Genomic DNA, 22,589 nt, shown 5'->3' on the forward strand with positions numbered 1-22,589 from the left:
TAGTCCGAGGCGCAGCCGGTTGAATCGCTCATAGAAAAGAGGTGAGTAGTCTAATTGTTTAGTAGAAACCTAAAGGATGCAGTCCAAAACCACAATATGTGCACTTAAAGACAAAAATCAAGAAAATTTACCGCTTAAGGCTACCGGCGCGACGCGGAAGTGGGACCGATTCGCGGATTCCAAAGACACAGCTGAGTTCACTATTATTTTTAAAATGTCCGATTGGGCGCTGTGATTGTAGTTTGACTTCATTATTAAAGAAATAAAAAACGCGCCCGAGTGATATTGAGTTTAGAATATAGCCGCTGTATACGCGCGATGGAATCTAGCGGGTATTTTTAATAGAACAAGCTGAACTATGAAGCCCGACCCCGGAGTGCGATGTTTGTCATTTCGCGAACGACTTCGTCGACTTCGCATCTATTCTTTGTTTTGTTGTTTAAATGATGCTTAAAGCAGTTATCAGAACGTTTACCTGCTAAATGGAAGTAAGAAGTGCAGGAAGGACAGATGAAGAAAGAATCGTTGATTTGTTTTTTCTTGAGTTAACGCCACTTTTGCCGTGAACTGCCCGAAGACGGAAGGGAGTACCGCCCGAACACTCACTGAGGAGGGCGCGTTGGAGAGTAGCATTGAGATTTGAGTGGAGACAAAAGAAATATCTGTAAGCCGCGAAATTACTAACTTCACTTTTACCAATGTTGCGTGGTTGTAATGCCGGAGCCGCGAGAGCGTGCTCTTCACCCAGAAGATGTCGTCCAAAGAGCAAAAGAGGACCCGCCTGACGGCCGGCATCCACAGCGCAGACCTCAAGCGTGCAAGAAATGGAAAACCATAGAGGAAAATAAGCACGCGGGAATTAAGAACACGAGAGAAGTGAGAGAAGCACGAGGCGCAGCCGAGTGCTCTCGCACTCTCAGTGTCTAATTCCGAATACAATGCGAGGAGAAGTTTATTTTTTAGAAATGTTAAGAAAGCGCGCGCTACTCGTGACGAGCAGCGTGAATACTCAATAAAGACGCGCGTGACGTATGCAGCGTGCTTTATGGGAATAATGAATTCGAATTGACCAATCACAGCGCGCGCAATTCCCGACCATTTTATAAAGTTCCATAAAGCACGCTGCATGCGTCAGCGCGTGCTTTATTGAGTAAATGCACGCGCTAACGTCACGAGTTTTAGCGCCTCGTGCTCCCTATGCACTTCTCTCGTGTGCTTAAAAATTCCCGCGTGCTTTATATAACTCAACAATGCACTCGGTTGCGTTTTTTATTTCTTTAATCATAGTATTACCATACACCAGAACAAAGGAAAATACCAAATTGTGCCAAGAGTAAAATTAAACCACAACATCTGCATAAAAAAAGGTTGCTCTTCCTCTTATTGTTCTCACTCAATACGCAGACGTTTAGTGCAGAGCGTTGCGTAAGATTTCCCCTCCTTTGTGGCTTAAGAGGAGCGTTATTTGGGTCACTGCGCAGCGCTCCTCGCAGCGAACGAAGAGTTCACAGCCGCGCGCGCGCGCGCGTACACGTTCACTAAAAGACGCAACACATTAAAACAAAAGATAACTTTAATTTCTTTCCATACAGGCAATTCGAATTCGTCAATGTTAAATCTATTAAATAAGCTGGATCAGGGAAAAAGAACTCCGAAAATAGATTTATAGTCCAAGTGTACTCTGTGTATATTTACAAATAAGCGTTCTGCTAATAAATTTTCTTTCTTCTTTTTCAAAAAGCGCAGCTTCGTTGTCTTGATTGTGCTGCACGTACGAACAGAGTAGTGGGTCAAACTATGTCCTCTTGCGACACATCCAGCATGTCGGCTGTTGAGGAAAAAAAAATATAATTTTACTTACAAACATTATAGAAAAGTGTCATGCATACAGTAAAACCTTAATACCTGGGAGGGGGGGGGGGGGGGTTGGAGGCATATAACAAAGCCTTTTATAACGATATTCTCCAGCCCAGCAAAAGTAACTAACATTAAAGTGTATTCGAACAAAACCCCGAAACGAGTCCCCATGATGACACTCCCAGTCATTTCCCACTCGTATATTAACTGAAACAATGGCAGGATGGCAGGGGGGGGGGGGGGGTTGGAGGCATATAACAAAGCCTTTTTATAACGATATTCTCCAGCCCAGCAAAAGTAACTAACATTAAAGTGTATTCGAACAAAACCCCGGTATAACGAGTCCCCATTGTAATGAACACATTTTCCCAGTCACTTCCCACTTCGTTATATTAACTGAAACAATGGCAGCCTTGGGAAAAGGAGGGGGGGGGGGGGGGTTATAGGTAGTAACAAGGATAGTTCCTTCCCGCCTTTAAAATCTCGTATCCACCAACAAAAGGATTACTCTGGTAGCAAGCAATATGCAACAACGATCGTTTTGCTAAAATAGGGAAAGGGCTATAAGAGGTTACAACGCGTACTTCAGTTTATGATGCACTGAAAGACGGTCATCTTACAAAGAGATTTGATAAAGTCGAACTTTTCATAAGGGGACACCTTATGGCTCGTCTGCAGGTGTCGCGTTATGTGTATTCTGCTGCCTGTTAGTGCCGGGTATAGGACCCCGCCCCTTACTGGAGGTTACCAAATGATGTAGTTTTGCAGTGATAGCCGGGTACACGACTGCGTGTCCCCTTATGGAAAGTATTCCAAAATAAAAATTAACCGTATATTTGTCAGGGTGAGCGGCACAGCCGAAGGAAACCATCGAATCACACCGAAGAAAATCATTATTGAATGATAGTCTTCTTGGGGAGCAGAGATGGCGCAGTGGTGAGAGCGCTCGCCTCCCACCAATGTGACCCGGGTTCGATTCCCGGACTCGGCGTCATACGTGGGTTGAGTTTGGTGTTGGTTCTCGTCCTTGCTCAGAGGGTTTATCCGGGTTCTCCGGTTTTCACCCCTCCACAAAAACCAACACTACTAAATTACAATTCGATCTGGAATCAGTGGGATCGGAAGAGCCTCTATGTGGAAGATGCCACTGTTCTAAATCGTTACTTCTCCTCTGGGAGAATAGAGCCTTAGATGCCACTGTTAACTCCCATTTATTTATTCATTGATTTTATTTATTATTAATGACATAAAATAAAACAGGAAAGTGGCGTACCTGTAATTGGGGCGACTACCACAACTTGATGAGTGTAACTTTTTCTCTCCTCATATGGCGACATATAGCCTTGTGAACTAACACTCCTTAGAGACGTTGATGAAGAATGATTTTCACAGTTCGTTCTCAATTCTTGTAAACATATATTATCACCATCTAAATGTCCTTGCGAAGAAGATAAGTCCACGACAGTGGATGAATGAGTATTACTTTCATTGCTATTTGTGCCAATGGATAAATCTGGCGTTGAATTGTGTGTTTGAGTTTCGGGCATGTATTGCGCTATACTACTCATAGATGAACGAATGCTATCTGTGTTAGAGAGACATCTTCCACAGCGTCTTGTAAACCAGTGACGAGCTCTCCTTGGTTTATTTGTCGTTCCTTCCCTCTCTGAAAAAACAAAAACATAGGAATGTGTCAAGTACAACTTCAGTGTGGCGTAAACAGGAGCAAAACCAAGTGCGGACCAAACACGCAAGTTATACAAGTTGAAAGTTAAATATAATAAAATGCGACTTGGTTTTGCCAGGTTGTCTGCATATATTATGGTTTGCGTTAACTTGTTCTTCACTTTGGTCGAGATTTCAAAACTTCGAAATTCGATCTCCGAGAGGAAAGGCCTCTTGCAGACTACCTTATTGTAGGAAATTAGCGCTTGTGTTAATTAAGGTATTTGAAATTAACGCGACCTAACTGAATTAACGCGAATCGAAGGAAATGATGCTTTTTCCTAGGAGATTAGAACGTCTGGACTGTATCGGGAAATCGGGGGCAAAATAATGGAAATTTAGGTCGCGGAAATTGACGCACTACTTAATTAACAGCGCGGAAATTAACGTTAACAAAACTTAACGAGACTTAAAATCTTAAATTAACGAATGAAGCGTCCTTCTAGGATTTGCACACAAGCCGACACAGAGAGAAAGTCTGAACGCAAACTTTCGGTGGCCCTTCCGGTGTGGGGCGCGCATTGGCGGAAAATCAGCCAATGGGGAAGCTTCTTTCTTCGCGTGCAAATTCAAAGATGGCGGACCACATGCTGACATTTCTAATCAGCTAAAAGTAAGTATTGTACTTTAAAATAATGTTTACATGAACTTTACAGTGACATAAACGGAAATATAAATCATATATCCCTTACCTACTATATTGAGCATGCACAAGGGGCATGTATAATTTGATAAAAGCCACGGGTCAACACAGTCTTTGTGGAACTCGTGCCGACAAGGGACTATTCTAACGTCCTGGAAAAAGGATGTATGATAGGGTTAGAAAATAGCAGTTAAGAACTTGAAGATAATTTAAGCAATTGACTGCGAGAAGCAAGTGTTGCCTTGTTTACAGTAATTTTATCTGAATGACAGCTATCATAGCTGATAAGGTACTTTATTTGAGCTGAGTTTTCACAAATGCAAAGAGGGGAGTTTTAAAGTCAGATATGAAATATTCACGGTATCTTTTTTCGAAATTTCTTATTATATATATATATTTTTATTCATTCATTCATTCATTTATTATTATTATTTTTTTTTTTTTTTGGGGGGGGGGGGTAGGGAGAGAAGAGAGATCACAGCCAAAAAAGTTGAAGATAGATATAAGTCACACCAGGGTGCAAAAAAAAAAGATTTCCAGGTTGTAATTTGGCAAATTGGAGCCAATGTATGCTTGCCCAAGCATGGGAGGGAGGAGGTGGCGTTTCTCATTAAATTGTTCAACCCTCCAAGTTTCGAGCATTTTAGTCGCCATGGTAACTAAAATTTTGGAGCTGGGCGACTAAAATTGAGAAGAAGGATTGAAAGTGTGAGCTTAATTTAGCGACTAAAATTTTTCACTGGTGACTAAACTTGAGCAGTCGGTAGCCAAATGGCCACAAAGGAAAAAAATAAACTTGGAGGGTTGTTGTTGTACAATATCTCCCAACTAAAATGCTTAAAAATGTTAGAGACTTGTCAGAGGAAAGTGATGGTTAAAATCCGCTAGCCAGTTCAGCCTATCAGACAGGACTTTAATTTCTTTGAACATTGTACAGTACACATAAATTACACTACAGGAAAAAGGATCATATTATTACCTGGCCATCTTTAAATTTTTCTAAGCAAATAACACACTTGGAATTGTGTCCATCAGACTGTGTTGACAATGTGCTCTCAGTGTCGCTAATATTGCCATTTTCTTCTCTCGTACTTGATGAATCAGATGACCCACTATGATATTTCCTAGTCTCCATTCTTGACAATGCATGTAGAGCCATTCTTGTGAGTGAGGACTATGGAAAAGACGAAACATTAAGACTTTTTTAGCAAAAACATTTATTGAACAAGTCACATCATACAAAACTCAGCTTAAATTACATTCAGTTACAAGTTACCAGGGCTGCAAATAATTTCTTTCACTTGAAAGGACATGTGTCCTACTAAGACACCATCTTGATCGGACAAAACAAAAGTGTGGTCGGACAGATTTTTGTCCATTGTTTCCATAAAATGATTTACAATCAAAAAATTGTCCGGATAATCATGTCCCACCACACTTGGGATTTCGTCAGACATAAGCAAATTTTGGTCGGCAAATGTCCGATGACCGACTGTTATCTGCAGCTCTGAGTTACAGTCAAAAATATAGAAAAGGAAAAATAAAAAATACAAGTTCAAGTATGGGCTTCTATTCTAGTTTATAGAACATTTATGGGAAATGGCTAGCTTCCATTTTATTTAAAGAATAAAAGGCTTGAAATAATAAATTTTATTTGCTAGAAGAAGTAGAAGAGATAGAGGCACAAAAATTCCACTCCACTCAACATTGTGAAAACATAAAAATTAAAAAATTATGGAAAATGTATAGATCTTCAGAAGAAAAGAATGCTTCCATTTTGAGCAAGGTGCAGGAAATATAAGTTGATAAGATTTGTTGTTTTTAAAGAACAAACAGTTAACATTTTTTAATTTCCTACCTCCTTCTGCTTTTGTCTCCATTTAATCTGGAAAAAAAGAAAATATATGTAACCAGTTAATGAATGTTTTGATGGGCAAGAAACACCTTTTTCAACATTTCTATCCTTTTTGTGATGTGATCAATCCCTGTCTATTAAAAATCCCAGTTGGTGTTGATTAAAAATAGTTGGGATTATTTCTTGTAGAAAACTGTATCCTGTGAGAAATACAATGCATCTTTTCTTCCGAAAATGCAATTGCTTACTTTAAAGACTTTACAACTTAGATGAACTAAGATAAAGAAGGATTTTAATTAAACAGCTTTCATCGTACAGTTATAAGTTATTGGAACACAATCTACTGGTATTTAGTGAGCACTTGTCTTGAAGCTTGTCTTCCAAAATTTATTAAATATTAGTGTGAAAATAAATTTAAAAAAGCCTTACCTTCAACAGTAAGATGAAACAGACGATAGATACCAGAATGAAAAATGTCATAAAGATAACCATGTCAAAGTATTCATTGGAGGCCCTCTGAAAAAGAACAAGGAAAGGTTTAAACAAATGAAAAGTTTTGTTGCAAATGAGACCTCATAGCCAATGTTAATATGATTGTTATTTTAAAATTTGTCATACCTGGGGAGTGTAGCCTGCAACGCTATATTGGATTCTTGCTCGTGACACTCTTTGGCTGTTAAGAAAGCAGAAATAAATGTTACAGAGAAACTCTACAAAAAGCATTTAAAAATAACACTAAAAACGAGCAGAATTTAATATCTTTTAATTCTGATTTGTTCTGTGAAGGTCTACATTTTTAAACTGACTGCTATCATAATATACACATGCACACAAATTAATTAATTGACTTATAAAAATAATATGACCCATTTCTCTTGCACCTGCAGATATATTTAGTCAATAGCCCAGAAAAAAAAGTGCACACTATGATTATATTAGCAAAAGCCATCTTTCTGTAACTCTATAAAAGCAGGAAAGTTTTGCACAAACTGTTTTCTAAAAGAATTAGAAAACAACTTGTCTGTTTTTCTAAAGAGTTTAAAAAACACCCTGAAAGTTTGGGAAAACTTGATACAGCTGTGGAAATACAGGAAATTAATGTTTTCTGTTTCTTGTACTTGGCCTTGACCCAAAATCCTGTTATGTTTTACTCTAAAGAAGGGCAAATATTAAATGTTATCTTTCTCCCGTTTATTGGAATCTGAGCTTACAATTTGCATAATTTATGAAGCTTTCAATGTGTCAACAAATTTGTAACTTTTTGCGATTTTTCTCATGTGAGTACCAACAGAATTACTGCACTTACTTTTTCACAATATTCATCAACTTCTTGGCATCTTTTCCATCTATTAATACCACAGGTCGCTCAATCTTGTCAGAAGCAGAATTTAACTAGAAATTAAAAAGGAGACATAATGTCATGGTTAAATATAAGACTGCAAGATGTCTCTCTCTTGCTCTAAAGTCCATGGGGATGAACACAAAAGCGAGCAAGCATGGTTACTTCTCAATTTTTATTAAACTATAATTTAGTAATGCTCATAAGATCACACTGGTGTTGCCCTTTTGATTTATCTGAATCTATGACCAAATATAAGTTTAACTGACAGACAACCCCCACAAGCATACATCAACTCATGGCCCCATCCACATATACAAATGCTGTATTTTTTATAAGCAGACACCTCTCCTAAGCAGACACGGTACTGGTTCCAAGGGTGTTTTCTTAGGAGAAGTTAAATAGTACTTGCATGGAAAAACAGCTGACAGAATTTGCAAAAAATGAAAGTCATAAAATGACTTATAACAGTAGGGGTGGTGAACGGTCCTTCAAAAACTGCGTGTCTCGCAAAATTTTAGCCAAATTTCAGGGGTCTCGTCGTCTCGAATTTTTCTTTGATGCCTTTTCGCAGTCTCGATTTCTTTTGCAAGATGTAAAAACGGTCTCGGGCTCGCAGAAAAGATATCAGTCTCGCCGTCTCGCAAAGTCTCGCAAATACCATTCGACACCCCTAACAGTGCCGTGCTGAATTCTAAGTACAACACTGAAATTGTAAAATCACTCAAATTGATTGACTAAAGTGCATATGGAATACAGATGGCCTACAGTGGCAATAGACCTAAAGGCCTTTCTTTAAAAAACTACTGAAATTTCTTTCTTTCTGCTCAAGTAATGCTGTTTTACAATTATAACTTTTGGGACACACAAAAGGAGCTGTTAATGCAATTGAAAAGTTTAATTTGTTAGCATAAAACAGATATGTCTTGAAACTGGAAACCATTTTCAACATTACTAGTCTGTGCTTAAGGGCAAATCATGGGGTAACTTAACAACTTAACATCTGCTGATTTTTTTTTATGGTCTTTCATCTTGTCAACCCAAACAAGGTGCTTGCTTTACTCAAACTTCTTTTAATTGCTGGTTTTCACTGTCACGCAATCAAAAAATAAATTCAAAACCATTAAACTACAGAAGCTATGAATTTCAAATATTATAGACGATAAATAGATAAACAATTTCTCCAAGTTTCAGGTCTGTGCGATGTACCGTTCGCGAGTTATTTGCCGAACCTTTCCACGCAAATTTATAAAGCTTAGTATGGAGAAACCATAACTGTGTCCTTCCGAGGGACACAAATATGGCCGCCGTGATGTCAGAGAAACCATCTGGAACTCAATTCTGTTTACAACAGCGGCAATCTTTGGCTCATGAGCTAGTACAGTTTCACATAAACACCACGTGTTATATCTGAAATGTTCAATCTGCTGAAAATTGAAAGGAAAGGCCTTTTTTCAATCAAAACAGCTTTGTCACGGCACTCAGCTTGATGTCACATACAATGGAGAACTGAAATATTCAAAATGCCCTGTTTTAAAAACGAATGACACTATCGATCTGGAAATTTCCAAAATCTATATTTTTAGTTTATCTTACGTCTAATGTCAACGAAAATTTAGTAGGCCTAGTGAATTTTGATTTCAGAATTTTATGACGTAACATGAAAACCAAGAATAGATAACTGCTTAGTCAGTCGAAAGGATCTCCTTACCATGCTGGGCACATAATTTATGATAATTTATGTTATGATGAGTATGAATAATAAATTATTTAATTGCAAGCTTGGAAGATTAATTCTCCTTACTGATGTCCCACATTCCTTTTAATGAAAGTTATAAGAATTTAGTAGTAATCTGGGTAATGGTCAGCCAAAACTCCAGTGCAATTCTTTAGAGCATGATGACGAAGCAAGGGGTAGTATCGGTACGGTGCTAGCTTGTGGGTGGGATGCTACTCCATTGCAGGTCCCATTTCCCACTGTTTGTCAGGATGCCCCAGTAATTTACTGCTACCCATTTATACTCTTGACCCAAGTTGTTTGAAGGGTAGATATCCACTGGATATTGCTGTCCAATATATGTGTTAATTACTGATGAAACCATGCAACTATGCCATTTATTGGATAATGATTTATCCAGTGGATAGCATTATCCATCCTTTGAACAACCAGGGCTTAGCCAAGAGAGACAGGATTCTTCATTTTAATCAACTATTATGAAGCCAATATGAAGGAAGTGAGTGCTGGTTTTTGTTGACAGCCATCTACAACTGGTTCATGGTTGATAGCTATAATGTCTTGTGATCAAAATCTTAAATCTCCCAGCCCCAATACCAATTCAATGTAAAGTAGCCAGATGGTGTGAAAAGAATTACCAGTTATATTTCGCACATAGGACTAAAAGGGTAGTACAAAAAGGCCCTATTCTCCCTGAGGAGACATAAAGGATTCAAGAGACAAAAACGTTTATACTATCAAAGCTGTGCTCTTAGAACAATATTTATTGCAGCTAGGGTGCCCAAAGGCTCTTATGAAAGGAATCTTGGGTGCCCAGGTCTAAAAAAGCTTTCATAATAGCAGGTTATACAAGTCGTTCAAAGACAAAAGTAAGTGGCCTGTGGTACCCAGGCTCTGCTAGGGCACAGCTCTGACTATGATTTTTACAGTGCCGCAGTAAAAGTTTTTGATCAGGGAAGAAATATTTTTGTGTTGTTAATTACCTCTGTTGCTGCTTCTGGATGATCTGTGATATCAAAAATAATAGCTGTTGCTCCCCGCTGCATTGCTCTTTTGACCTAAAGAACAAAGTTTTTTCAGGCACTTAAAAAAAAACTCAGAATTTTATCCTTTAATGAAGTAATTCCTAATGCTGGATGGACAATAGGACTTTAAGTCATTCTTTTGATATTATTTTAAAGAAAGTTTTTTTTTCTGCAAGGCTAATGTTGACAGAAATTGTCTACCTAGCACTACCTTAATTTTTTTTGGGAAAAAAATAAATCATTTAACAACAGGAAAACAACTTAAGTGGGTCATTAGTGGGAGGGGCAAGGGATGTTTTCAACTAAGGCACATTTACACTTTTTATTGTTTTGCGTACACATATGGTTTACATAAATTTGTAATTTATTCATGATGTTTTTCCCATTAAACTGGGTGATGGCCCTTCTGCAGGAAAATTGATAGCATTGTAACATGATCATGTAACGCCTATATTTTAGGGACAAGGCAGTGTAGAAATTATCCCTGGATTTGTAATTGTAAGAACAGTTCAAGACACACCCTTAATTACGTCTTTATCTTCCAGGTGTAGGGCCTAATTTGGAATTGATTGCTCTCTTTGCTCAGCTTGGAAAAACAGGGCTGTTTATCAAAGGTGTGATTAAGGTAAATAAATTACTCAGCTATTTCCATTAAAAATAAGTTATATAAGTTGTTTTGTAGCTAGTTTTTTTAATTATACATTTCCATATGAGACATAAAGGCATTCAAGTTTGTCTTGGTTGTGGGAGAACTCGTCCCAAATTGGAATTTTCTAAAATGCTTCTTGAATACAATTTTCCTGAAACAGCCACCATGCATAGAAATGAAGCTTTGTTAAAATGATTAAACAGCTTGAACAAGGTTAGGAGGCAAGTGGGTTGTAGCTTAACAATCAAATTTACCTTTTCAAGGAGCGTAAAGCAAGGCTCATTGAGCTTGTCTGGGGGTGTAAGTTTGACCACACCAACCCAGCCATATTCGTATAGATCACCATCATCTGACGTATTGCACAGTCCCAGTGGGTGAATCTGTTAGAGAGAAAGATGATAAAAAAAAAATGGTTTTCTTTCTGTTTATTAACTATCATTATGTTTTATAAAGAAGGAGTCTGCTTGGTTTAAAAATGCTCAAATAATAGATGGAATCAAAATGCTGTTAGTTCTTCTAAAAATTTGATCTGGACTCGTAATCTCTTGTGAAGTCAGGTACCATTTGCATCTGAATGCATGACGAGCATAGAAACATGTGTCTTGTATTAAGTTTATAAAAGAAAAAATATTTAGAACAAAAATTCTTGCAAAATCTGGGCCAAATCGATAGACGTGTGTTTTTCTATCATAAGGTGAAATTCTCACAGAATGTTTTTTTGCAATCCTGCAAAATTTGTAAAGCTTTGGAAAATTCTGTGATTAAAAAATCTACCCTACATTTTGTTTTTATTTATAAAGATTTAAGCCTAAGGTAGTTAAACTTCTTAATTATAAATAAATATTGCAATATAGACATAAAATGTCTGCCTCTCAGCATTTGCAAAATAACAATTTTTCTAAAAAGTATAAAAAATCCTTGAAAATAACCACTCTTCTTATTTTTAGGAACGTTACTTTTTTAAAAATATGAGGCCTACACCTCCTATCAAGTAAAAGAAAATTGTAATCCTGTTATGTTTATTACCAGGAAGCATGCAAATACTGTTTTCTGTTTTATTGTTAGATTCAATTTTTTCTCTCTGTGAACTAGAGAAAATTTGTATTCGAGCATTGGAACAAAAGGCACTCATACCCTTGTTAAACTAAAACCACTCGGCTTATTGAGAGAAGGAAAATTTTAATTTGTGGATTGCTTTCTTTATCGCAAAACTAATTTTGCTGTCTAAATAGCTGAAGAAATGAAAAAAACGGTGTTATAATTTTAATCAAAGACTGAACGTTAACAAAAAGGGGGGTGGTCGGAATTTCTTTTTCATTTCGAGCGCAAACATCCTCGCTGCCTCACACAGGGGTGACGCAAAATTTATTACAAAGGTTAAAATCAAAGGAAGAACCGAATTTAAAAGAAGAGTTGTTAATGAAATTTTACCAAACGCGAACTTCTTCGAAAGCTTTCGCTGTCTTGTGAAGTTTTACAAACTTGGAAAACAGTTGTTTCATAATCAAATGGACATTCGAAAGCAAGGAGCGAAATAACTCTCACGGTAATAATTTCGGTGAGAAAAATGTGAACAAATGACATTCATAATAAATCAAGGCCCTCGGTTACACAAACATATCGGGGACAATGTTTACACAACAAGCCATAAGAACTTAATAAAGATTTTAACGGAGAGAACAGAAAAAACATGCCGCTCTCTGAAAACGGCTCAAATTACAAAACATCGATTATGGAAAAAAATCGTGTCGTCGACGTGGAATTTTGATTTTGTAACGAAACCGGCGCTAAACCGCAATAACCGAACGTTTAATTACAAAGTCATTCGGGCGAATCGGTCGCTTCGCACTTTCGTTCAATTTTGAGGTCAATTTTAATTTGGCCAGGAGGGGCAGTGAATGTTCAGAGGCCCATTTTAGACAATTACTCCTTCTCTGAGATCAATTGAACTGCGAAAATGGCTATTACAAAATTAAACTTTTATGGTTTTCGACAGAAAAAGGTCGCGTTCGGAATTTTTTTTTGTCCGTCCCGCCAGCACGCCTCAAGTAGTTATTACACGGATACTTAAACAAAATCCTTTCTTGAAAGATTGTTTTCAAAATAAAGCCCCCTCGAGCAATTATTGCGATATCCATGTAATTATTTGAAGAGCTTCTATAAATATGAAAACAGGCATTTCAATCTTTTTAAGAATTCTGGAAAAGCTCTTTCTCCAGCTGTGATGTTCCGTGATGGAAAATCTTAAATTCCCTGCCCTAGAAGCGCAGAAAAACAACTTTTTAATAACCTCGCCGCGGACAAAAGGCCGGCCGTGATCCACATTGTTTTTCCCGGCGCTGATAAGCAATGTTATTGTTTTTGCTGCTATCAATACATCACTCGAAGTGATTGACTTAATCTTCTTAGGGGAAAACGTCTCGAAACCCGAAATCACGATTGTAAAAGACTCTTTTGAAAGCGCTCTGGAAAAGCCATTAGTGTAATTAGCCCGGGCAATCAGCTCGGCTTCCCCACAAAGTTTAGTCTAGAGATAAAGCTCTTGAAAAAAGATGTTTCCTCGCTTGCCGAAATACTGCACATTTGTATACGGAAATGGTTGCGGCTACGAGATAAATCCCGGCCACAGAGAAAGCGGTTCCGATGCGCGGAGTGAAGGGCCCATTTAGCGTTGTTTTATATAACTAACATTTGAGTAAAGTGCGACAGGGCGCCCCAAGCCACTGTTTAGTGGGCAGACTACTAGCCTTGCACACGTGTTATTTCGTTTATTCACTCTGTGAATTGTCTGGCGCAAAACAAGAGAAGCACAAAAAGACACCAACAAAAATATTAAGTGCTAACATTTCACATCAGTGTAATAGAACAAAAAGCGAAGAAAAAAGGACAGAAAAACTTTTTCTTGAGTTGTATTATTAAAAAGAGACTACTAATAGAGTTGAACTTATTAAGTTTTGTTCGATAAACAAAAATAATGTATTCAACAATAATGAGGGAAGCCTATGAAATTTCAATCAGTCCCGTTGAAAAAAGAGGGCTTTTTTCGCCCGTGTATAACGATATATAAATTCACAAGGACGAAAATCAGACAATGTCATAGTACTTAAGTTCTTGCACCTAATTGTTGTCGGTTTTATTAAAGCGATAAGCCACAAACTGCTGAACGTCCGAAAAACAAACTGTACTCAATTTTGCGCGCTCGAGATCGATTTTCGCCTGGCACGCGTTAGATTCGATTCTCGGCCCGTTCGGTCTTGAACGCAATTTAAGGACCTTGCGAGTGGGAAATAAAAAGGTTATCAACCCTTGACTGGTCCCTTATGAAAACGCCGCCTCAACAATAGCGATCTAAACGTTAAATGATTGTATTGTCCTCGATTTAATTCAAAACCTTCTTGCTCCTTTAATTATGTCGAGCTTGCGGCAACAACATCTTTGTGTAGGGCCTGAATTGTAATTGCAAGCATTGTGCGAACAGTCCCTCGGTGAATAAACACAACGCATTATACTCTTCGTGTGACGAAGGGAAGTCGCAGGCACTCGACGCCGCTTTCGTTTGCTTTAATGACGTGCAGGCCACATTTTCTGTCACGTTCTTGGTTTTTGCGGTTTTAGTGTAAAGCCCCTCTTTTGTCCGCGAAGCGGAGAACAAAATCTAATCATCACCCTATAAGAATACGAGCGCGCTGTTTAGTAGAATTGAATAAAGCGCGTTGGATCGACATTTTTGAAAGACAAATTAATATGGTTTTCGAAGTATTATGCGCGCGGAAACTGAATTTTTTGTTCAGGAAATTAAACATATTTCTAAGGTTTCGGAGATTCCAAAGATTGGTGCTCTCTATAAACATTAGAAAAAGATCGGTAATCCCACGGTTAGTCTGTTGTGTAAGCAAGAAGGTTTTATCTCGGTCGAGCACGCAGCCTATTTGGCCATCGAAGATCGTATCTGTCAACCCGGAATAGCCATAAACTCATCTTGGAAACGATAATAGTGCTGTTCTAGACCCTAGGCCCGGTTTCAATACACGCGGGTCAAGTGCTTCGAGAATCTCTGATCGCAGTTTTACAAAGTACAGACGGAATTTCGATTTGAGATTAGAGCGGAACCCGCGAGGGATGAAAAGAATCTCGCTGCTGTTATTAGCTAACGCAGTCATTGTCGAAGGAATTAAATGATGAGGGGGTTGCAAGGCCGCTTGTTTTGTGCGAAGAAAAGAGGAAGCACATTTGAGGTGAAAATTAGCTTCATTCAATTCCTGTCTAGTGATGCCAGCGCGCTCTTGAGCTCAAAAGGCTTCGTATTTCCGGCATGCAAATAAATGGCGTTTCGACAAATCTTACTGAGAGTACACATAGGTGACCTATCGACCTTTTCCTTTAGAATCATTGGCGTGTTGAAGAGGAATACTTAAAGCTGTTCAACTCGAGCAAACGATACAGCAAAGCTTAGATAAATCCCAGAGCGCGCACATGCAAAACCAAAACATTCCGCCGGTCGCAAGTCGGAAACCAACACAATGCGATTTGAAAACTACAAGGTAATTGATTACAGGCTAGCGAAGTTCAGTCACGTCCACAATGGGCTTCCTACGCGTAGGAGCGCTCGTGTATTTTGCGAAATAAAAACAAAAGACTGCCGAGCCCGTAAATTGCGTAGAACGAAAGAGAGGAATTAGCCCAAGCCACAAAAGAATCGCTTTTACAATTTAGTGATCGCGCGATCGACGAAACCACGAGTAAATTTCTCGCGAAGTGAAATGAACACTTGTAGATTACGCTAGTATTCAACAAAAGCGAGCAGCATTAACTCAGATCGCGGACAAAAAACGGCTTTCTCTCGTGACAACACTTGAGTGTAATTATAATTATGGTAAGACCAATGCCGGGCCTTTCAATGAAAGCGATCGTTGTACTCATTAAATCGAGCCAACAACAAGTGAAGCGTCTCACTTCAATATGTCATGCATGCGGGGGTTTTTGACCGGCGCTAGGTAAACAAATCGAAAATACTCGCTCAAGAAGATCGCACGCCAAATAAAGTAGTACTTTTAAAAAGCACAGTACTACGAAGCGAATCGAGATAAACAAAACCGCAGAGAGTGGCTGATCGCAGCAGAAATTTGTTCGACTTCGGTCGGTGATGAGCGAAACTCTGCGCCGAGTATGTATAGTATAGTAACAGAAAGCCTACCTCGAGTATGTCTCCTTCGGCGCTCGTAGCAGCTCCCGCGTTTGAAAACTTGCCTTCTAGTTCATAAGTGTGAGTCGTGTAATCTCCTCCAGACGAATGTTCGTAAATCACTACTTCCACAAGAGCTTTCTCGAGCGCGAGTGTGACACTCGGCCACGCGTGAAGGAGCAGCGACCAAACGAGGGCCAAGTAAAATTTCATCGCAAGTCCAGGCAAAATTTACGAGTAACTCCAGCGAAGTTTAGTTCAAATAAGAGCTAGTTTCGGCTCAGCATAGCCGTGAACACGCACGGCCGCGTAGTTGGTTATTAAACTGTTTCGCGACCGCAGGACCGCTGAAGGAGGTGATTCCTTTGGGGGTAGTTGTTGTTTATGAGCGCAGTTGAATATTACTCGTGTGCTTTTTGTTATTGTTCCATTGCGCGCCGCGCCGCTACTGCTGCAAGCTGACCGCCACAAGGACCGCCTCTGTCGATCAATCATTTAATCTGTCAAAAAATAATTAAAAAATCATTAATGGTTTCGCCTGGTGGATTAACTTAACTTTTACCGAAAAACAAAGTGCCTCGAACGCCCTCATACGGCTGGCTGGGCTAAATTGGCTGAGCAAATGTGTCCATTAGTCGCAGCTCAAAAGTGCCTTCATCTTATGACTCACTTAAACAGTTGAAAGCGAACCGCTGTTCAACAAAGGCACCGAGTGCGAAATATTAAAAGCTGCATAGGCGGAGCTTGGAAAGCTCTCATTTATCTGCCCTCTTTGTGCGTTTTTTATTGCAATGCTAATTAAATAATCCGAGAAAAACGAAGCGATCGTTCTTGAAAACGGACCGACCGGCTTAGAGTCTTTTGCGTTCTACCGTATCATTGTGAAGTGCAGTTACGCGGTGTTTGGCTGATTGTTCAGCGTCGTTTATTAGGCGAGGGAGGTTATTAAAATATCAATATTCCAACTAAGCGGATTTTATGCGTTTTACAAAATCTCGATAGCAACAAGCCTAGTTGAGCATTCACTCTTGTTGTTTTTCATTTATAAAATTAATAAAAGGCGCGGAAAAGAAAACTTCCGCAATTCCACTTAATGCCAGTTTTTGACAATTTTTCTTGTGAGTCTATGAAGCTATGCAGCGCATCTGTGTATGTTTTCTCCTCGACAATTTACCCATAGAGGCATTTTAATATTTTATGGCTCAATGTCCTTTGCTGTATACCGCTCCAATAAAGCTCTGGGAAATATAATTGAGCCAGCCGCATGCTGCTGAATAGCGTCGTTAATTGAAACTTTGTTTCACCGCAATAGCCCTAATAACGCTAGGAAAATAATATTATTGCCGACGAAATTAACTTGAACAAGTCTCGAGCGGAGCCGGAATTTCAAGTCCTAAGCTTCGCTGAGCGCTTCTTTTAAGATGCGTTTCGTTGTTGGTCGCGAGTGAAATAAAACCCCGAGGGCCATCGTCGAAAGAAATACTATGGAAAATCGTGTGATTAAACATTGTCGTCGGCGACTGACGACTCACTAAATATTCATTCGGCCAATTTATTGCCTAGCGACTCAAACCAACAGCTTTTAATCGCCCATTTGTAACGCGACATGTGGCAGTTTAGGTTTTTAAAGGGGCGCGAGGCGGTTCCAGGGTGTTGTGTGTTTTTTTTTTTTTCGTGTTCTTGCTCTGCTATTGGACAAATTTATCTTCTCTCTCTCGCTCCAAGGGCGATTTCGACGTCCATCTTCTGTGTAAATAGTCTAATTGAGCTCACTTGACTTAGAAAATTGTGCTCAAAGAGTGGCACTTTCTGTCAGAGTGGTTTACAAGCAATAAATGCGCACGAATTCATGGTCGACACCGGGAAAATAGTTTCAGCAAACAAATTACTTTTAAAAAGGCCTTTTAAAATGAGTCACCGAAGGCGCGCTCATATGGTGCGCTAGAGTAGGTCGAATGCAAATTTGTTCATTTTATACCAGAGAACAGATAACTTCGCAAATGCCAGTTCAGTTGAACAGTTTTTTAAGAGATGCGTGTTAATGAAAAAGGCCAATTAAGCTTGCTATTCTTAGCTGAAATTAAATTTTTGCAGTACACTGCCGCGGACTGAGTGGAAGTGAATATTGAAGAACATGGCAGTTTTTTAAAAAAGCGAATTCATGCATTTTTAACTTTATTAATTGCTGAGCGCCAAAGCGCCGCGGTGTCTCGACTTCACGAGCTTTGCGTTTTATCCAATAACGTTCTGTCCATTTGCGTTAGCTCTTCAAAATTGAGCGATTTTGTTTAACAAATTAGTTTGGCATCTTTGGTGAACAAATGGCGAAAGGTTGTTTTTTGTCTTTTTTAACGCTACGTGACTTTGTAAAAGGAAGTCTGTCGCGGGGATTTAGAAGTTTTAAAAACTGCTATAGCTGGTTTGATTGGGTCGTTATATATTGGCGTCTTATCTTCACGCAAGCGGATTTAAGTAGCCTGTTCTTTTGTGCGTTTTTCTCCGCAAACACTCAAATGGGCGCGCTGGAAATGAAAGCGAAGGAAACTTTATAGCGCTGCGAATAACTCATTATCTTAAGAGTAGCGTGTTATCGAATTGATGCGCTGTACAAAGGGTACCGATATTTACCCGTTTTGGCCATCTTCCGACGGATTAAAATAGCAAAGAATTAATAAATTGTTAGCAAAAAAGCGAACTGACTTCAAGGATGCTTGATCAGGAGGTATTTGCCAAATATCAGTGGCATGCGTTTGAAATTTTGGATGGAATTTATTAAAAAAGGAAGGAAAAACTGTAGAAAGTTAGTCGGCACGCGAGCGGAATGCTCATCAGAAAAGGTGAATGATTTTACCATAAATTTTTTAAATTGACGTTCGTTGCCCAAGTGTTTCCTTTCGGCAGAGCTTGCAGCGTCTAGACCGCTTGATTGCCTTCCTTCGCTAAACAAACAGTGGAAAGTTTCATCTTAAATCGCCTGTTTTGAATTCACTTTGCGGTTTCAAGCTGCTTTTCTGCGCTGGGCTGCGCGCACGAAACATGTTTAACCTTTTGTTTGATCCTTCGCTTGTTATTTCTTAAATGGGTGGTAAGAGCTATTCAATGGAGCTTATGCAATTTTAATGACTTCAGTTATCGTTTGAATTACATTTTAAAAGACGCAATTACTCTCCAAGCTGTATCGGGCTGTTTTAAATTGGAGTCGTTTTGTGGTGTGTTCGCTCAGCCCTTACCGCACCATTTTATTTCACTTGTTATATTCTGTTCTCGCATAATTCTCTTTTAAATTTTCGATAACTTTTTAGTGTTACAAACATCGTCCAACTATCTCGTGGCATACAGCTATAAAACATCGCTTAACGGCTTTGTTAGATTCTGTTTCATCTAACCATATCTCTGTGATTGCTGTGTTGTTGTTTTTGCGGGAAATGATAAAAACACATTAAACACTCGGTCAGGATTTCCCATTGGTTACCTTCGTGGCTTCGTTTCACAACACAAACTTGAAAATTCCGGTGTTCTTCAAAAACCCCGCCTTGAGTCTTGAAAGGGACACTGTCACGGAGATTTTAATGCTTTTCGGTAAAAAGTACTAAATTGGCGAATAGGTCTTCTCGTACATGAAATGCACCTGTAGTAATAAGGTGGATATATAAAGTATATTGATGTTTAAGGAAGGAGGTAGCCATAATTTGTAGGTGTTTTTTTCAGTCCACAAGGACAAAACTTGAAAAAATCAGTCTGACTTTTTCAAGTCGAGAGCTAAAGTTCCTGATGGCATCACAATAATATCACTTGTTTATCGCTTCAGTGCACTTGCATGGTCGATTTTTAACAAAATTGGACCACTATTCGTGGTTTCCATATGTCTTTAGGCTCTTGAGTTTTTGAAGTAAAACTGGTGAAGCTAGTCTTTAAAATCGGTCTTTTTAAATTGCTGTCAGTTACAACAACGGAATATAAAACTATTGTTAGTCATTGCAATAAATTTCTTTAATGTTAGATTATGTCACCTTGATTTCTGAAGAAGTTTAAATGGCCTACTAGTTAATACTTTAACTAAGACTTGCTGCTAGTGTTTAATAAATGTGGCTGTTTGTATAACAAAGAAACGCCCATTGGTCCGTTAGCTGGTGTTATTTTTAAGCTGTTTTAAATAATCAAGGCTACACCAGTGTAAATGGGCTCTTTGGCCTCTTCAGTTTTCGCTGTGTCAGCGAGGGTCGTGCGTGTGTTTCTGTAGCCATTTTAAAAGCGAAGCGAAGTCCTTCCAACATTCCGCGCGATTTGTTACTTTTGTGCCGCTCAGGAAATATCTGTAGGAAGCAAGTCTTATGTCTCGGAAATAACAAAATGGCTCTAAAACATTTCAAAAACTTCCGAAACAAAGCTGCATGCAATTTCAATGTGGCTTACCAACAAGTACATTGTTCAACAGCTGTTTACGATTAGAACGTGCGTAGCTTTCAGTTTTCAGTTATTGGCGGTAAAATAAAAAAATAAAAAAATAAATATGTGTTTATAGTGGTCACCTAGCCATATCTCAACGAGATAGCTAGTTTACAGGCATGCCACTGAAACAGAGGAAACAAATAAAAAATGAACAAGCAGGTAAAAATCCCAACGGCAGGAGGCAGACCAGTGGCTAAACAAAGCGTGGTCGAGGATGAACCGGGACAACCGAGCAACAAACCCAGCTAGTGGCAAGGACAGGCCCGAACCGGTGACCTCCGGATTACAACACCAGCGCCCTAAACCACTCGGCCACGCTTGCCTCCTCCTAATCTTAAAACAGTTAAAATTGAGCGCGCTCGTTATCCTTGACCTGGTCTCAGTAAGGAAGAGTAATAAAGTTCTTGTCATTTTATAGCAGCTACATTAATTCTGCGCTAGGCAGTTTAATTTGAGTATTTTGGTTGATCACGATACGGGTTGATATGGAAGCTGAATTTCTGTTTATATTGAACTAAAAGTGTTGCGGGATCGATTAATGGAGCCACAGATAAGCAATATCACACAAACACTCAACATACATCATGTGGTTCACCATGGAAAAACTTCATTTCGCCAGGTTTGTAGATTAAAAGAAGCCTCGTCATTACACCGGCATGGCGGCGCCTCGAGCATCACTAAGGGCCTAGCTATTAAAATGAGGAAATTTTGTCGCGGAAAAAATAGCTGTGGTAACAAACGTGTCCCAGTTTTAATTATGCGCCCGCCCAGGAAACGTGTTTAGAAGCACATCCCTGAAGCAACGCTTTTGCGGAAAAAAATGTTTTGCGGAGTTCAGTAGCGTGGGAATCGTGTTTCGGAAGTTTTTGAAATGCTTTAGAGCCATTTTGTTGTTTCCGAGACATAAGACTTGCTTCCGAAAGATGTTTCCTGCGCGGCCCCACAAAAGTAACAAAGTGAGTTCCGCGTTTAGATTCTGTCGTGTTTTGCCGGGTGTTTTCCCGTGAACTTTCTGGGTGCCTCCGTAATTGTCCATTAAAAACGCTAAGACGTTAAGTATGGATCATGTGTTTAATTTGCTCCAGGTTTTCGCTCAATACAGTAAACACCCGCGTGTAAGAACCTACAATTTTCTTAGTTTGGCAAAATAGGTTCTTGTATTTGGGGGTACAGTTATTGGTAATTTAGGCTGAGTAGGTTCTTAATAAGGTTCTTAATTTCTAAGGAGGAGCCATAGTTTTTGATTGTACGAAAAGAAAAAAAAATGGGTTTGGTCCTTCATTATGCAGCATTTATTCATAACTGTATTGCTTCAAGCCTCATGCAAGGTCCAAAGAAGACAATTACAGTCTATGTGAATCTGTCTTTTCTTTATTTGTAAATACAGTTTGGGATGTTCTGTTAAAAATGTTCATAAAAATTTTTTATAACCCACATATAAGAACCTGCAGAAATTTGCTTGGCTAAACAGGTTCTTATATTTTGGGGTATTGAAATGGCAAATTTCTGCCAGCAGGTTCTTAAACCACTAGGTTCTTACACGCGGGTGTTTACTGTATGGCATACATCTCGGAAGCTAGCGGCGCGAGACACAAACATTTGGTATTCAGAACATAGCGGATCTGCGGAGCAGTTACCAATGATGCAATTTAAGCTACAACAAGAGCTACTGAGTGCGTTTCAGATGATGTAATCCAATGAGCGGGGAATGGTGAGATTGAAACATAAAAGCGCGCAGATGACAACGCCTTTTCCCCTGTCGCTTCTTTTCTCAAATTCTCCACTTCTTAGATACTTGCGCTTTACAAATTCGTCTCCAACGCGAAAGTTGTAAAATAAATTGCAGGCAAGAAGTAAAAGAATATTGTAAAAAAAAGACGCTTTTGGTCAGGTGCCTGTATTCGTGATTCTTGTAAGGTCCAGTGTGACTGATGATGATGTGTTTTTTGTTTTTTTTTTTATTGACTGACTGACTGACTGACGGCTGACTGACTGACTGACTGACTGACTGACGGCTGACTCACTGACTGACTGATGCTGATTGACTGACTGACTGACTGACTGACTGACTGACTGACTGATATGCCAAAACTGTTAAAGGTAGTTATGTTTGCAAATTACAGCATTTCA

General features: G+C 39.1%; 1 protein-coding gene across 1 annotated transcript; it reads right to left on the reverse strand.

The window, feature by feature from the left end:
- Nucleotides 1–1,555: 1,555 nt before the first annotated feature.
- Nucleotides 1,556–16,853, reverse strand: LOC144645132 (E3 ubiquitin-protein ligase ZNRF3-like). The gene is made up of 11 exons (XM_078504612.1): nucleotides 16,023–16,853; nucleotides 11,083–11,208; nucleotides 10,138–10,212; nucleotides 7,387–7,472; nucleotides 6,699–6,753; nucleotides 6,510–6,596; nucleotides 6,084–6,110; nucleotides 5,205–5,399; nucleotides 4,275–4,377; nucleotides 3,131–3,523; nucleotides 1,556–1,828 (listed from the first exon to the last, which is right to left on the reverse strand). Exons 1-11 carry the CDS (start codon nucleotides 16,221–16,223, stop codon nucleotides 1,791–1,793), a joined length of 1,386 nt encoding a protein of 461 aa, XP_078360738.1. The 5' UTR covers nucleotides 16,224–16,853; the 3' UTR covers nucleotides 1,556–1,790.
- Between the last annotated feature and the right edge of the window lie 5,736 nt (nucleotides 16,854–22,589).

The sequence above is a fragment of the Oculina patagonica genome, chromosome 3 (assembly GCF_052425735.1).
Source record: "Oculina patagonica isolate OP01 chromosome 3, crgOcupat, whole genome shotgun sequence".
In the NCBI taxonomy this organism is placed as follows: Eukaryota; Metazoa; Cnidaria; class Anthozoa; order Scleractinia; family Oculinidae; genus Oculina; species Oculina patagonica.